Here is a 12,290-nt window from a genome sequence, read left to right as displayed (position 1 = left end):
CTGTTACACTGCAGGGACACAAGGCCAGAGCAAGCCTTGACCAGACTGAGGAGACTGTGCTGCAGATTGCTGTGCCACAGTGGTGCTGAGATCAGCCGAGGCCACCACTGCCACTCCTTCCCAGGGGGGCAGTGACACTGTGCCTCATAAATGCACGTGGCTGGACAACGCAGCCGTGCTGCAGGTTAAGTTCAGTATGTACGGGTGAGCTTGTCTAAGGGCCAATCAACTGTAATGGCATAATTACTATTTGCATTTAGATGGGACTACAAACCCAGGTCAGGACAGGACCTCTTCATGCTATCGTGGCATACAAATTCAGTGAAAATGGAGAGCCCTGCTCCGAGGGCTTGCTCGCCCAAGAACAAGACAAAAGCCTGTCCATGGCCAGAGGCAGACAGAAGATTATCAATAAATTAAAGGATGCTTCTCCCTACCACAACAGGTAAATTGTAACAGATATTGTCAATAGCTTATAGGCAGAAGAATACAGGAAATTCCTCAGTGGAGTAACAAGGCAGTTTCAAGGATGCTTTCAAGCTGTCCCTAGATAGTGGGGCAGCATGGGGAAGTCATTAAAATGTGCATTGGGCAGCTTAATGAGTGGACAAAGGAAGCTGAATCCCAGCTGGTGGGTAGAGAGGTTCAACACAGTCATACTGAATGGAAGATGATTAGGAGAGCTGGGAATGACAAGCCAAATCCCTATTACCAAGGTCTGAGGAACCAGGGTGCTAAACATTATCCATTCTCACTATTCCTCAGCAGCATGACAGATACTGAGAGCCTAATAAATGAAAGGTTAGACATTGCTTGAAATTCAGAGGAATCTGGTAATCTGTTTTCTCAGACCCCTGCAAAATAACAGCCAGAATGGATTATGAATGTGGTACTTGCTGGTGCAGCTCGTTAGCTCTATTTAGACAGCCACCAGCATCCTGGGGGGGAATCACCTCCTGCGTTTTTTCCACTGTACCTCAGCACTTACTGATATTTAAAAAGGAGAAAAATAAACTTTATTCAGTTTTTTTAACCATTTTGCTTTCCAGCAATGGGCCATGGCCTCAACTGGCAAGGACCAGCAATGTACTAATGCATTTACATACACTGAACCTAAAACTTTTGACAACCAGCCACGTACAAGATGGTTGTTTACTAAAATTACAATCTATCTCACAAGTGTTATCTCAGAAATTCTTTTACTGCTTTGTCAGCTTTGCTGTACTTTTAGGCAAAGTTTTTTCCACTGACAAATATATCCTATTGAGGTTACTTTTTTACATCAGTTTCATGAGCATCCTGCAAGGCATTCCACAAAGCTTGTTCCAGAATTCTATCTTTAATTATTGCTACTGTATCACCACCACACTTTTATATGTATGTCTTATAAGCACACCAAAAGAGTGGTTTATTTGGGTTAAATCTGACCTCAAGCAGTGTAAGACACACTGAAGCCTGCTATCAATTGAAGTATGAATCCCCATGTTTTTTGCACTGCTGTGAAGAAACCCATTTAAAATCTCCAGAAGGCTAAGTCAGCACAACTTTCTCCTGGAGATCAGCAGCAATTCTGACAGGAACTATACAATCCAATACAGCTATTTGAATAATATGTCCAACTTGCTAAATTGTAAAGATTATATTAAGGTTGGAATACTGAAATACTTCATGTTAAGAAATGTTAAGAATTAGGCTTCATTTAGTGAGTCATTAGTTGCATTTGCTCCAGAAAGAAACTGGTACTGGGTAGAGAGGAGCACAATGCTTGCAGTGCCTAGGACCACATGTAGTGGATATTGTGATGGTCACAGAAATGAGTCAGTGAGAAGGGTGCCATGGGGCCTGTTGAGCACCGCCCACAGAGCCATGCTCTTCACTGGGTCTTACCACAGCAGTCTTATAAAATGGTGAATCATTTCTTGTTCCTTGAATGTTCACAGACAGAAAACTGGCATCTGATTTACAGAATTGCTGCTTTCTCAGAGCTCTAAGCTGTATCTGAAATCTCTGGAGCTGTGCTCTGAATACTTAAAAATTCAAAATGTTCTTGAAAAATGAGATCCTGGGTGTTCCTTGTCAGTCATCCCTAAACTGTTCTTAAGCTCTGCCAGATTTGTCTGTCCTTAGATAAAATTGGCTTAATATTATTTTCCTTCCCACAGGTATTGTTCAGATAAATTCAGTGCTGTTTGTCAAGTGCTGATACACAGCCTGGATACCCCCACAGAAATTCACTGAGGATGCTCTACTTAGGATCAAGTACTGAATGACAGAGAGAGAAAAAATAGTGACTAACTGCATTCCCTGGGAGGCAAAAATCCTAAAGGAGAAACAGTGGCTGACACAAGGATTACAAGCAATGTATTTTGGCAGTCACAGATGAAGCAAGTGACCACATGAATTTTGCAATCTCAGTTCCAGTATTTTCTAATTTGTAAATGTTCATCTTCACAATCAGAGGTTGTTTAGAGGGGAAATACAGGCATATTATTCACAGTTAATTAGTAAAATTTTACACACTATTATGGGATGACCCCCCTGCCTTGCAACATCATCAGCATCTAGATTCACAGCCCAGGTTTTTTCCTAGAAAAGCTCCTAGAGAGGCTCCTGAATGACAAAGCTGTTGCCCTCTATGCAGACCAGGCCCTCAGAAAGCAAGAGACATGTACTTTGCCACTGGGTTCTCATTGTGTGCTGATAATAGAAATGTGGAGTTAAGAACCCAGGGTTGATTTCAAATGTTGGAAAGGAGCTGGAAAACACACTTCTCCTGCTGCTTGGGATCTGCCTAAAGCAAATCAAGAAAATAGTATTTAATCATCCCTGACACCACGATGAATGTTCCTTTGAAATCCAAGGCCCACTCCAAAGCATGCCCTTTTCACAGGTTCTTAAAACCAACAGTTTGCTTCTAATACGATAAGCAATGTTACCCACAAAGGCAGCAGCATTTCTTTCTTTGCTTGAAGGCAAATTGCCAGCATGAAAATTTTCAGCTTAATTAATCAGAGTTTAGAAAAATTTACAAACAATAGAAAAAACTTTTTAAATGGCAAATGGTAATGAACTTGTATTCCAGTAGAGCTTTCAATCTGCTCTACAAGAATTCTACTACAGAGGCATAAATGTCTATACGTTTAAGAATCCAAAATTTCAGTCTCAATAAGAAAAAGAAATTCTAGTGCAGGGAACAGTCACTGGGCTGGGAATCAGGATATACAGATTTTGTTGTTTGTCCTGCTAGCTGTTGATCTGTTCCTGTGGTTTAGAGCAAATCCTCACTCTTCATGTTTTTCTCTGCACTTCTCTGGAATTTCTAGTTTGGTTTTAAGCTCATGAGGACATAGACCATCTCTTACTCATTTCTGTTTATCAGCACTCACAGTGGTTTACAGCAGACCCATAAGCATTACCAGAACATATGCATTATTAGCAACCTTTCTTATTTTTGCCTGTTTCCATCTCTGGAACAGAAGAACATCTTATAGCACTTTGCATAGAGGTCTGCAACATGACTAATGCAGGACAAGAGCAGGTTGAGCCCTGCTGCCTGAGGAACAGGTATCTTATCCAGCTACCCTAAATCTTGAGGCACTGCAGAACCACTGCAGCTCTCCTGGGCAATGGGTTAAGTCTGAAAGGGCACCAAATGGCAGGCACAGCTCAGAGGCAACGGAGAGAAGAAAACATTTATATTTGGTATTGGGCTTGGGCACACAGCAAAGGCAGCCAAGGGTGGAGGAGTTGGCAGCTTGCTCTACTTAATAAGCAGTGTAGACAAATGTTAGCACACACCACTGAGGTTTGGGTCATTCCATAAGATTTCCTCAGCCGTGAGCCTTCACAGATTACACTCCTGGAGCTCAGAGGCAACGGAGAGAAGAAAACATTTATATTTGGTATTGGGCTTGGGCACACAGCAAAGGCAGCCAAGGGTGGAGGAGTTGGCAGCTTGCTCTACTTAATAAGCAGTGTAGACAAATGTTAGCACACACCACTGAGGTTTGGGTCATTCCATAAGATTTCCTCAGCCGTGAGCCTTCACAGATTACACTCCTGGATCAATGACACTTAGTTTCCTGCTTTTTGCCCACACTGATGTACCTTCACCTTGCTAGAGCACTATAAAGGGATTGAATTATAGCTGCAATTATGCATTTGTTTTTTAGGGAGAAATATACTTGTATATTTAATTCATACCTGCTCCAGGGGAGGAAGGTTCAAACATACTAGATGTTTCACTGCATGTGTTGGAAGCTTGCTCTGAGAGCTTCTTTTTTGCACTTCCATCTGCTGACTTATGTGATTTCTTTTTATTCTTCACTAGAATTTTGTACATTAAATCCATAGGGCTTGGAAGAGGAACCCCAGCTTCAAGCTTGCAGAAAAAAAGAAGAGAGACTTGTTACAACAAAAGGAAAAAGTTTATGGCAGTTTCTGAAGGTCCACATGGTACAAGATAGTTTTGTGACCTCTCTAAGCCCTGTTAAAATGAGATGGATTTTGCACAAGAGATAAGTCAACATTAAATGAAACAGGGCTACTGAGAGCACTTAAGAAGGAAAATGCTTATGAAATGTCTACACTAATAATCAAAATAAGTATTAGTTCAAATATGAAAGCCTACACTCTAAAATAGCAGCTATGAGAATTAATTGCATTTAGAAGATTACAATTCACTATATCAGGACAATCTGCATCAGAAATTACATGTTGTTTAGCTGCCTCCCTTAGACTCTGATTTGAAAGGCTGTATATGAAAAGTGAGACAGGACTGAAACACCTCGATATAATTCCCACAGACATTTGAGATCTGATAAATACCAAGCCATATTACCGGGTATTTTTCCAATGGATCCATAAGCAATGCATCTCCAAATATTAATCTGCAGTACTCTGCCATTTTTGCCTGCTGTTTAGGGCTAAAGGGAAGAAAAGAAAGAATGGAATGAGTCCTACTAATGCTACAGAATGAAAGCAGCAGCAATGGAGTATCTAATATCTCTGAACTAGATAAAATTTTGTGATCCAATTGCTGTGAATTTTTCAGAGACCTAGATATATCATGCAATTATTTTGATTCCTCTGAAAGAGTTTATCAAAAGGATGATACATGAAGCAAAGGCACTAGTTACTTGAAAAACAGTGAAATAATCATAACATGAATTTGCCTTTATCAGGCAACATTTTTTTCAAAGTTAAATATTTTCACCCTTGTGTTACTTCATACACGTCTGGCATTCTTCTCACACAAATACCCCAAAACCCCATTTAGATTTTGTCCTTTCGGTCATACCTGGCCTAAGGCACAAATCCCAAAGCAGTTACACAGAGAGCAGTCTTCTGTGTAGGTCTTTTAAATTTCCAGAGTGAAGGGTACACCTATCAACTCACTCAGCATCTCTACAAGCACAGCCATACAGAAGAAGGGACAGAAAACATTACTTGGGCTGGGTTTGCCCCAAAAGCTCACTCAGCAGTATCTCCCCTGACACATCCTTCCTGGCAGAAGTCACAGTGTAGAAGTAATTGTCCTACTGCTAAGATGTGTTATGTCAATTTGGAGAATTGCTGTAATAAGTGCTGGTATAACTACATTTTATATGCATAGAATTACACACTGCATCCATGTTATGAGGCTATAACTAGGACCAGCATGTCAGAGCAGCCTTCTTAGAAGGGAACTGGATGTAATAACAAGCTTCTAGGTGGAGCTGCTCAATGATCATTTTAGCTTGTTTGGGTATGTGGTCAAATTCCATTTTCAGAAGTTTTAATTTTATTTAAAATCAGATAGAGTGTCAATTTCTACCACAGTAAGTACTTCAGTGGTTTTCATGACATCCTCTAGAAGCAAACTGAACCTCAGTAAACTCTACTTATAATCAATTTTCGCAAAGTGCAACCAAAGAATGAAGTAATTCCTGCATATCAGTGATGGAAGTTTTAGGACTGAACATAGCTTATATGGCTAAGATATAATACTCACATCACCTTGAAATGCAGCTCAGTGCTACAGTCACTCTCAGATTTCTAATTTTAGACAACTGTGTATTTTTGTTCTGTGTGCCTGTTTTAAATCTGTGACATCTGAGCTTAGGTATCTTTCAAAGTTTCCTTTTTTGATACTCTATGGGAAGGACAGGTTTATATTGCTTAATATAACTTCCTCAGCTCCTGATAATTATGATCTGCGTATCATGGAAGATCCAGGAATGGTATAAGCTATTACGTTACCATGGAGCTATTTTTCATTACAACACAGAGCTGGGTATATAGGGAAAAAAGTGCTCTTTTTTTCTTTTGCAGACCAGGAACACAACCACTGCTGTGCCTGGTTTGTCATTAGTTACCAACTGAGCACTGGACAGTGCAGCTCTCCCAGGGTCAGCATGGCCAAACCAGAGCTGAGATAAAGGCTGGGTGGCATTGCAATCAGAAAACCTAATTTCCCTGAGATCAGCAGTCTGGATGCCCCAAGAAGCAGATAGGGGGTGAACCAGTCATTAGCTCAGTCACTGACAAAATGTACTGTGAGAAGGCTTTAAATTATTCCACAAAGCAAGTGCTGCATGCAGTTTAAATCACAACAGCATTTCATGAATGCTGCCTTTTGCATGCAGTCAATTCTGCAAGAAAGCTAAAAGCCACTTTTAGCTGTGGATGGAAATGTAAGATGAAGACAAGCAAGGCAGCAGAACTAAGAACCCACACGGGAGAAGATGATGATGGGAAGGCTATGCCATTGCCTTAGCCATTTCTAACCAGCAGCTACCAAGGGAAATAAAGGCACCTCACTCCAGCAAGCAGAGTGAGTATTTGCTACAGCTCTACAGGTCATTAAAGTAGATTTTATTTCAGTCTTCTCCATCAGTGTGTATTTTGAATAGATCCATGCTCTCAGAACCCAGAAAGTTCAAAGGCCATTATTGTGAATCAAAAGAGCACATTTATTGGAATCACAGTCAGTACATGTGACATCATCATTTTAAATGGGCAAAACTCCAAAAAGAACTCTCAACAGGAATAAAAATAATAATAAAAAAGGCAAGAGTTAAATCTAACGAATTTTCACTTATCACCAGAGCTAGAACAAATTCTTCTGATCTTTTGTGTTTAATTACGTTTACTTCAAAGACAGCACAGTAAGAACTTCCATTTTTGCAAAAGAGAAAAATGCAATGCAACATTATGTTGGTATAAATTCCAATGTCACTGCATCCCAGAGGCAAAAAGAAGGAAAAGTATGTGAAAAACTAATGGATTTTAATATTATAAAAACCCCTTGCAGTAGTAAACAAGGCCAAAGGAGGAAAATCTTGACATTACAAAATTAATTGTCTTTGTGAACTGGACTATTTGCACAGATATTTTTGAAAGCTCCTAAGAGGGAATAAAAATTATTTAGGAGTACTAACATTTCACTGTGTGGTAGTTTTTTGAGTTCTCTCTCTAACATACGTGTATCTATATATACACACATATACATATGTAGGTGTATGTGTGCATTGTTGCAAGAGATAATCATTAGTAATAGTAGACTACATATCCCTATTAAAATACTTTTAAAAATTGGAGTACCAGTTTCTTTTAATTTTCACTTCTTTCAAAATTGGGAACCAGAGCAACAGATGAAATACCAACTTTTCTACATCATGTTTCCCTAATTGTGATATGAAACAAAAACCCAGGTTTTTTTTGGTCCACATCTACTGTTATTGGAAATTCTCTCAGCATTCATGTTATTGTAATGAAAATTGATTGTCTGAAAACAGCTGACTTGATCTGCTCTATGATCTTCACTCTGCAGTCGTGGAAAGGTAGCAATAGGCTAATTATGTATGCTCCCAAGATGTGCCAGGGCAAGGGGAGATAAAGTTGGAACATGATGCCTGGAGACATGGAATTATAAAGAAGATTGAGAAATGTTTTAATTACCATTACTGTATTGCTTGTACCTTGTCTTACAGTGTTTGTATTATGCACATTACGAAGATCAGTCACAGAGGCTCTTTGGCACAACTGCACAAATACTGCTCCTAATGCTACATTATTATCCCTTCTGTAGAGATACTTCCTCTGCCTAAGAAAAAGACACAGATGCTTCCCAGAAGAGTCTAAAATAAAGTGTACGATGAAAAAGTGATAAAAATCCTGTTAATATTTCAAATAACAATTCCAGCAAGAAACCAGCAGTATGAATAACTGTAATTAAATTTAATATTGGAAGCAATCTTATATGGATACTGCTCAAGGATCACTTAACCTTTTTGCTATGCCATCAGTACATTTCTAATTATAGAGTGTCTGCTTTCAGATTTGCAGATTGCTTATCTTCTTGCGAGCCCAGTTTCAAGCATCAAGGTCTTCTTGAGGTCTTTTCAACATTTTCAGGGCACTTTTCTATTTTTTAGTAGAATCACATCTTTTCTTAGTACTGTCTTTTTTTCAGTGTGCATCTTTTAACTCCAATATGAATGATGGCATACATAGTATTTTATGTAGTCCGAAAGTTCTACGCTTGCCTCTTTTTCCATATTTCTGTTTAAACCAATGCCAAAATTTCTAGGGGACCAACATTTCACATATGAATACAAAATCAGTCTTGTAACTTGAAAATCTGGAAAAAAAAAAATGTGGTCACCCACAAGTAGGAACTGATGAACCAGGATTTGTTTGACAGGAATGCTATAAAAACATCAGCACTTTTGTTAACATTTAGGGCAAAGCCTAACTTTAAGATCTAGGAGAAAAACAACATTCCAAGTAAATGAAAAGACAAAAGGAGCATTCAATTAAATTAGGTGAAGGTTTCTGTGAGTGGCATGACTAATTGCAGATTTCTCTTGCAACTAGTGAAGGAATGAAGGGGTAATTGTAGGAGTCAGTAAAATAACTAGAAATTATTTTCAGCCAAAGTGAAATCAGAAAACACAGACATGCTTTCTGATGATTAAAAGTCTGATGATTTACTGCAGCAGACAATAATAAATAGCAATAAAGCCTCAGAGAGAGAAAATACTTGGTATTGTTTTTGAAAACTTGCTTTGCTAAAACCTTATGTCATAGCAATGCATAGAAAAGGATATCAAAGAAAACACACAGGGAAAAACTCAGTATTCCATGACTGGAGATATCTGGAGAGAAAGTCCAATGGTTTCTGTGGGGCAAACCGTAAAGATCAGAGTAATGCAGCAGTAACTCTGTTCCCTTTTTGTCACATTCCTGCAGTATCACACCACCTTTAATTTTGACACCATGTCATCTTATAGTTTTAAAGCCACTTTTGTACATAACTTATGTCTGACAGGAGTTTATTTGATAAATTTATTTTACCTTCCTAAAATAGAACAGATCACCCTGGGATAGTTGAAGATTTAAGTCGTAATGACTTTAAAGGAAGAAATATGTAACTCGTCTGGTTCAAATACTTTTGCTGTTGCTTTTTCTGTGCCTTATAGTAACACAGTGAATGTATATTTTAACAAATCCAGAAGAATGAATACAAAATACACTGAAGAATGATGGCTGAGATCTTTCCTAAAGGCCAAAGGCTACCTTTGGAAGCACCAAGAGAAGCAAAACCCTACAGCAGTAGGTGAGTGTAAGCAAGTCCAATGGGATATAATGTACACCAAAAATAAAGGAATGAGGGGACTGATTAGAAAAGGAGATTAAACACAGTATCTGTGTGGTCTTTCAGAGGAAGACAGGAATGACCAAGCAGGATTTAAGATGTAGATGTTTGAATCATAACCATGTAGCTTTTAAATGTGTGCAGAGCAAAAACACATTTGCCCACCAAAGGTTAAATTATACTATAAGTTATACAGGGAGTATAGCTCAGCTCTCAGATTTTAAATTTTTCTACCTACATAATTTTTGATCAGTATTGTCACATCTGTTCTTAAAAACATTCTTACATAGCTTCTTCTACCAGTTCCTTCCCTTATGACGAGAATGTTCTTCCTAAAACAATGGAAAAGCAGTTAGCCCTCACCCTTTTCCTCTTCAAGAAACCAAAGTGCCAACATCTTTTCTGATTTGTAATAAGTCATTCATAGCTGCCCATAAGATTACTTTTTGTTTCACATTAAAAAAGTTTCTCAGTCCAAACCGTCCCCAGAAGTGTTGAAGATGTTTTCACAGCAAAAAAAAAACACAAAAGGAAAAAGGCAATTCAAGTTAAGGCACATGTTTTGTGTCAATGTCACCCCACTTTGAACCATGTGGTCTCTGTATTCAAAACCAAAGTTAATGTCAAACTTTAAAAGCAAAAAGAAAAATCAGAACTATAATAATAATATGAAAAAGAGCTCACTGGGACAAATCTAGAAGAGTTCTCATCTATTTTTTCTTTTCTTACACAGAAAAATTGTCCTTTCTTTGTAACTAAAAAAACCAACACGTGAACAAAAACACCCAAAACAAAACAAAAACAAAAACCAAACAAACCAAAAATACTTACGCAAACTATTATTTTTTTGGCAGAAACAACAGTTCCTGATCATCCACACCACCTATTTTGCAGTCCCAGAGGTCTATGGTTCTGCTTTCTACTTCTAACACATGAGAAAGGGACCAAATTCTGCGCTCAGAACACAGTAACAGGGTCACAAGCTGGTGAAATACTGTCTCATTTTCTTTGAAATAGTGCCACATTCCAGAAGAATGTACTGAGACTGTAAAGTTAACAAGGTATGTCTCACAATTATTCAAACTTTCTTATACAAAAGGTCCTGAACTAGAATTCAGGAAGGTTTTTAAGCACATACACAATTCACTCTGATCATCTCAGTTACTTAGGCTGATGTAAGACTATTTTAGGGTAAGAGCTGTTGTTTGTGCCACGTAATAAAACTGTCACAACTGCACATATAATTCCATGCCTAGGTCTTATAACACATGTAACACCATACAAGCAAATGTGGCAATTACTTACGAATCCACATGATTTTCAAAGGACAGGAGGATTGGAAAGGGTGATGTCTTAAATGCACATTCAGCAATAGCTTCGATCACTTCCTAAAGAATCAAAATAAATACAGTTACAAATCTATGTCTCTAAAGAAACAGCATTTTAGTCTTTGAAGACAAAAAAGCCCCAGGGAGGTCTGACATCACACCAAAACTGCCTGAGTTCAGACCTGTTCTAAACATCCCAGAAAGCTCTGGATGTGCTTTTGCCGCAACCAAAGTTTTTAGCATGATTATAATCAAATCTCAAACGTCTGATGAGTCTCAAGCACCACATTTCTCAAGAAATGACTTATGTCTGCCAAAATCAATAGTTTAAAATGTAAGACTTGGTCTCTATGTGGAGTTGTTCCATGCCTGAAGCTATGACTTTCATGTACTATCCTGCATAATAGTAAACATGCTCTGACAAAGGCATATCTTGTAAACATCACCAGCACAAGCACGAATCCGGAAAATCCTTGGTTACCCCAACTCACAAATTTTAGCTCCCTCTTTTTTTTTGATGACAGAAATCCCTTTAAGGCAAAAGAAAGGAAAAAAGAAAACATTCAGTTAGAACAGTTGACTCTGTAGTAATCATCAGAGGACTGAGAATTTGAAACTTCTGTAAAGTTTCTGTTCACCTCTGATGGACAATGGAAATCCAGTAAAAAATCATTTGATAATACTAATTTTAGCAGGGTGCACAATAGAGTAATGCACTCACTGTCACAAATTATGAAATGTTTCCCTCTTGAAAAACAAATCTTTTTTCAAAAGAACATATAAACCACTGAAGACTTCCCATATGCATTGCTGTCAAACTCTGAAGTTTATAAGAAGCCATAAGCCTCTTCCCTCCCAAATCATAAGGATGACTGAAAGGTAAAATATTTATTTTAAACAGCTTTCTCTGGGGATTCCTCTTATTCATTTTCTGTCCTTTTAAATGCTCAGTTGAGAAGCATAACAGTAAGAAATCCACTGCCTAAAATGAAGTTTCTGGTACACCATTCTGGTATGTTAATTTTCATCTACCTTCCCAACTACAAAAAGGGATGAAATCCTGCATGAGTGGGGAAAATAACCTGAAAGAGCAAAATCAGGATTATATTGATGAATCCTCTTATTCATTTTCTGTCCTTTTAAATGCTCAGTTGAGAAGCATAACAGTAAGAAATCCACTGCCTAAAATGAAGTTTCTGGTACACCATTCTGGTATGTTAATTTTCATCTACCTTCCCAACTACAAAAAGGGATGAAATCCTGCATGAGTGGGGAAAATAACCTGAAAGAGCAAAATCAGGATTATATTGATGAAAGGATGA

The 12,290-nt window shown here is 38.2% G+C and overlaps 1 protein-coding gene across 1 annotated transcript in view; it reads right to left on the bottom strand.

Annotated features, from left to right (window-relative positions):
• PLCB1 (phospholipase C, beta 1 (phosphoinositide-specific)) overlaps nt 1–12,290 on the bottom strand; it is a gene marked incomplete at both ends in the record, with an annotated part of 90,865 nt that overhangs the window by 31,343 nt on the left and 47,232 nt on the right. The window contains 3 exons of the mRNA XM_009074021.1: nt 4,204–4,381; nt 4,841–4,925; nt 10,946–11,028. Coding sequence (XP_009072269.1) covers nt 4,204–4,381; nt 4,841–4,925; nt 10,946–11,028 — 346 coding nt within the window. The remainder of the gene's footprint in view (nt 1–4,203; nt 4,382–4,840; nt 4,926–10,945; nt 11,029–12,290) is intronic.

Source organism: Acanthisitta chloris, unplaced genomic scaffold (genome assembly GCF_000695815.1).
Source record: "Acanthisitta chloris isolate BGI_N310 unplaced genomic scaffold, ASM69581v1 scaffold17164, whole genome shotgun sequence".
Taxonomy (NCBI): domain Eukaryota; kingdom Metazoa; phylum Chordata; class Aves; order Passeriformes; family Acanthisittidae; genus Acanthisitta; species Acanthisitta chloris.
The sequence above is the reverse complement of the archived record's forward strand: the minus strand, read 5'-3'. Positions and strand labels throughout refer to the sequence as shown.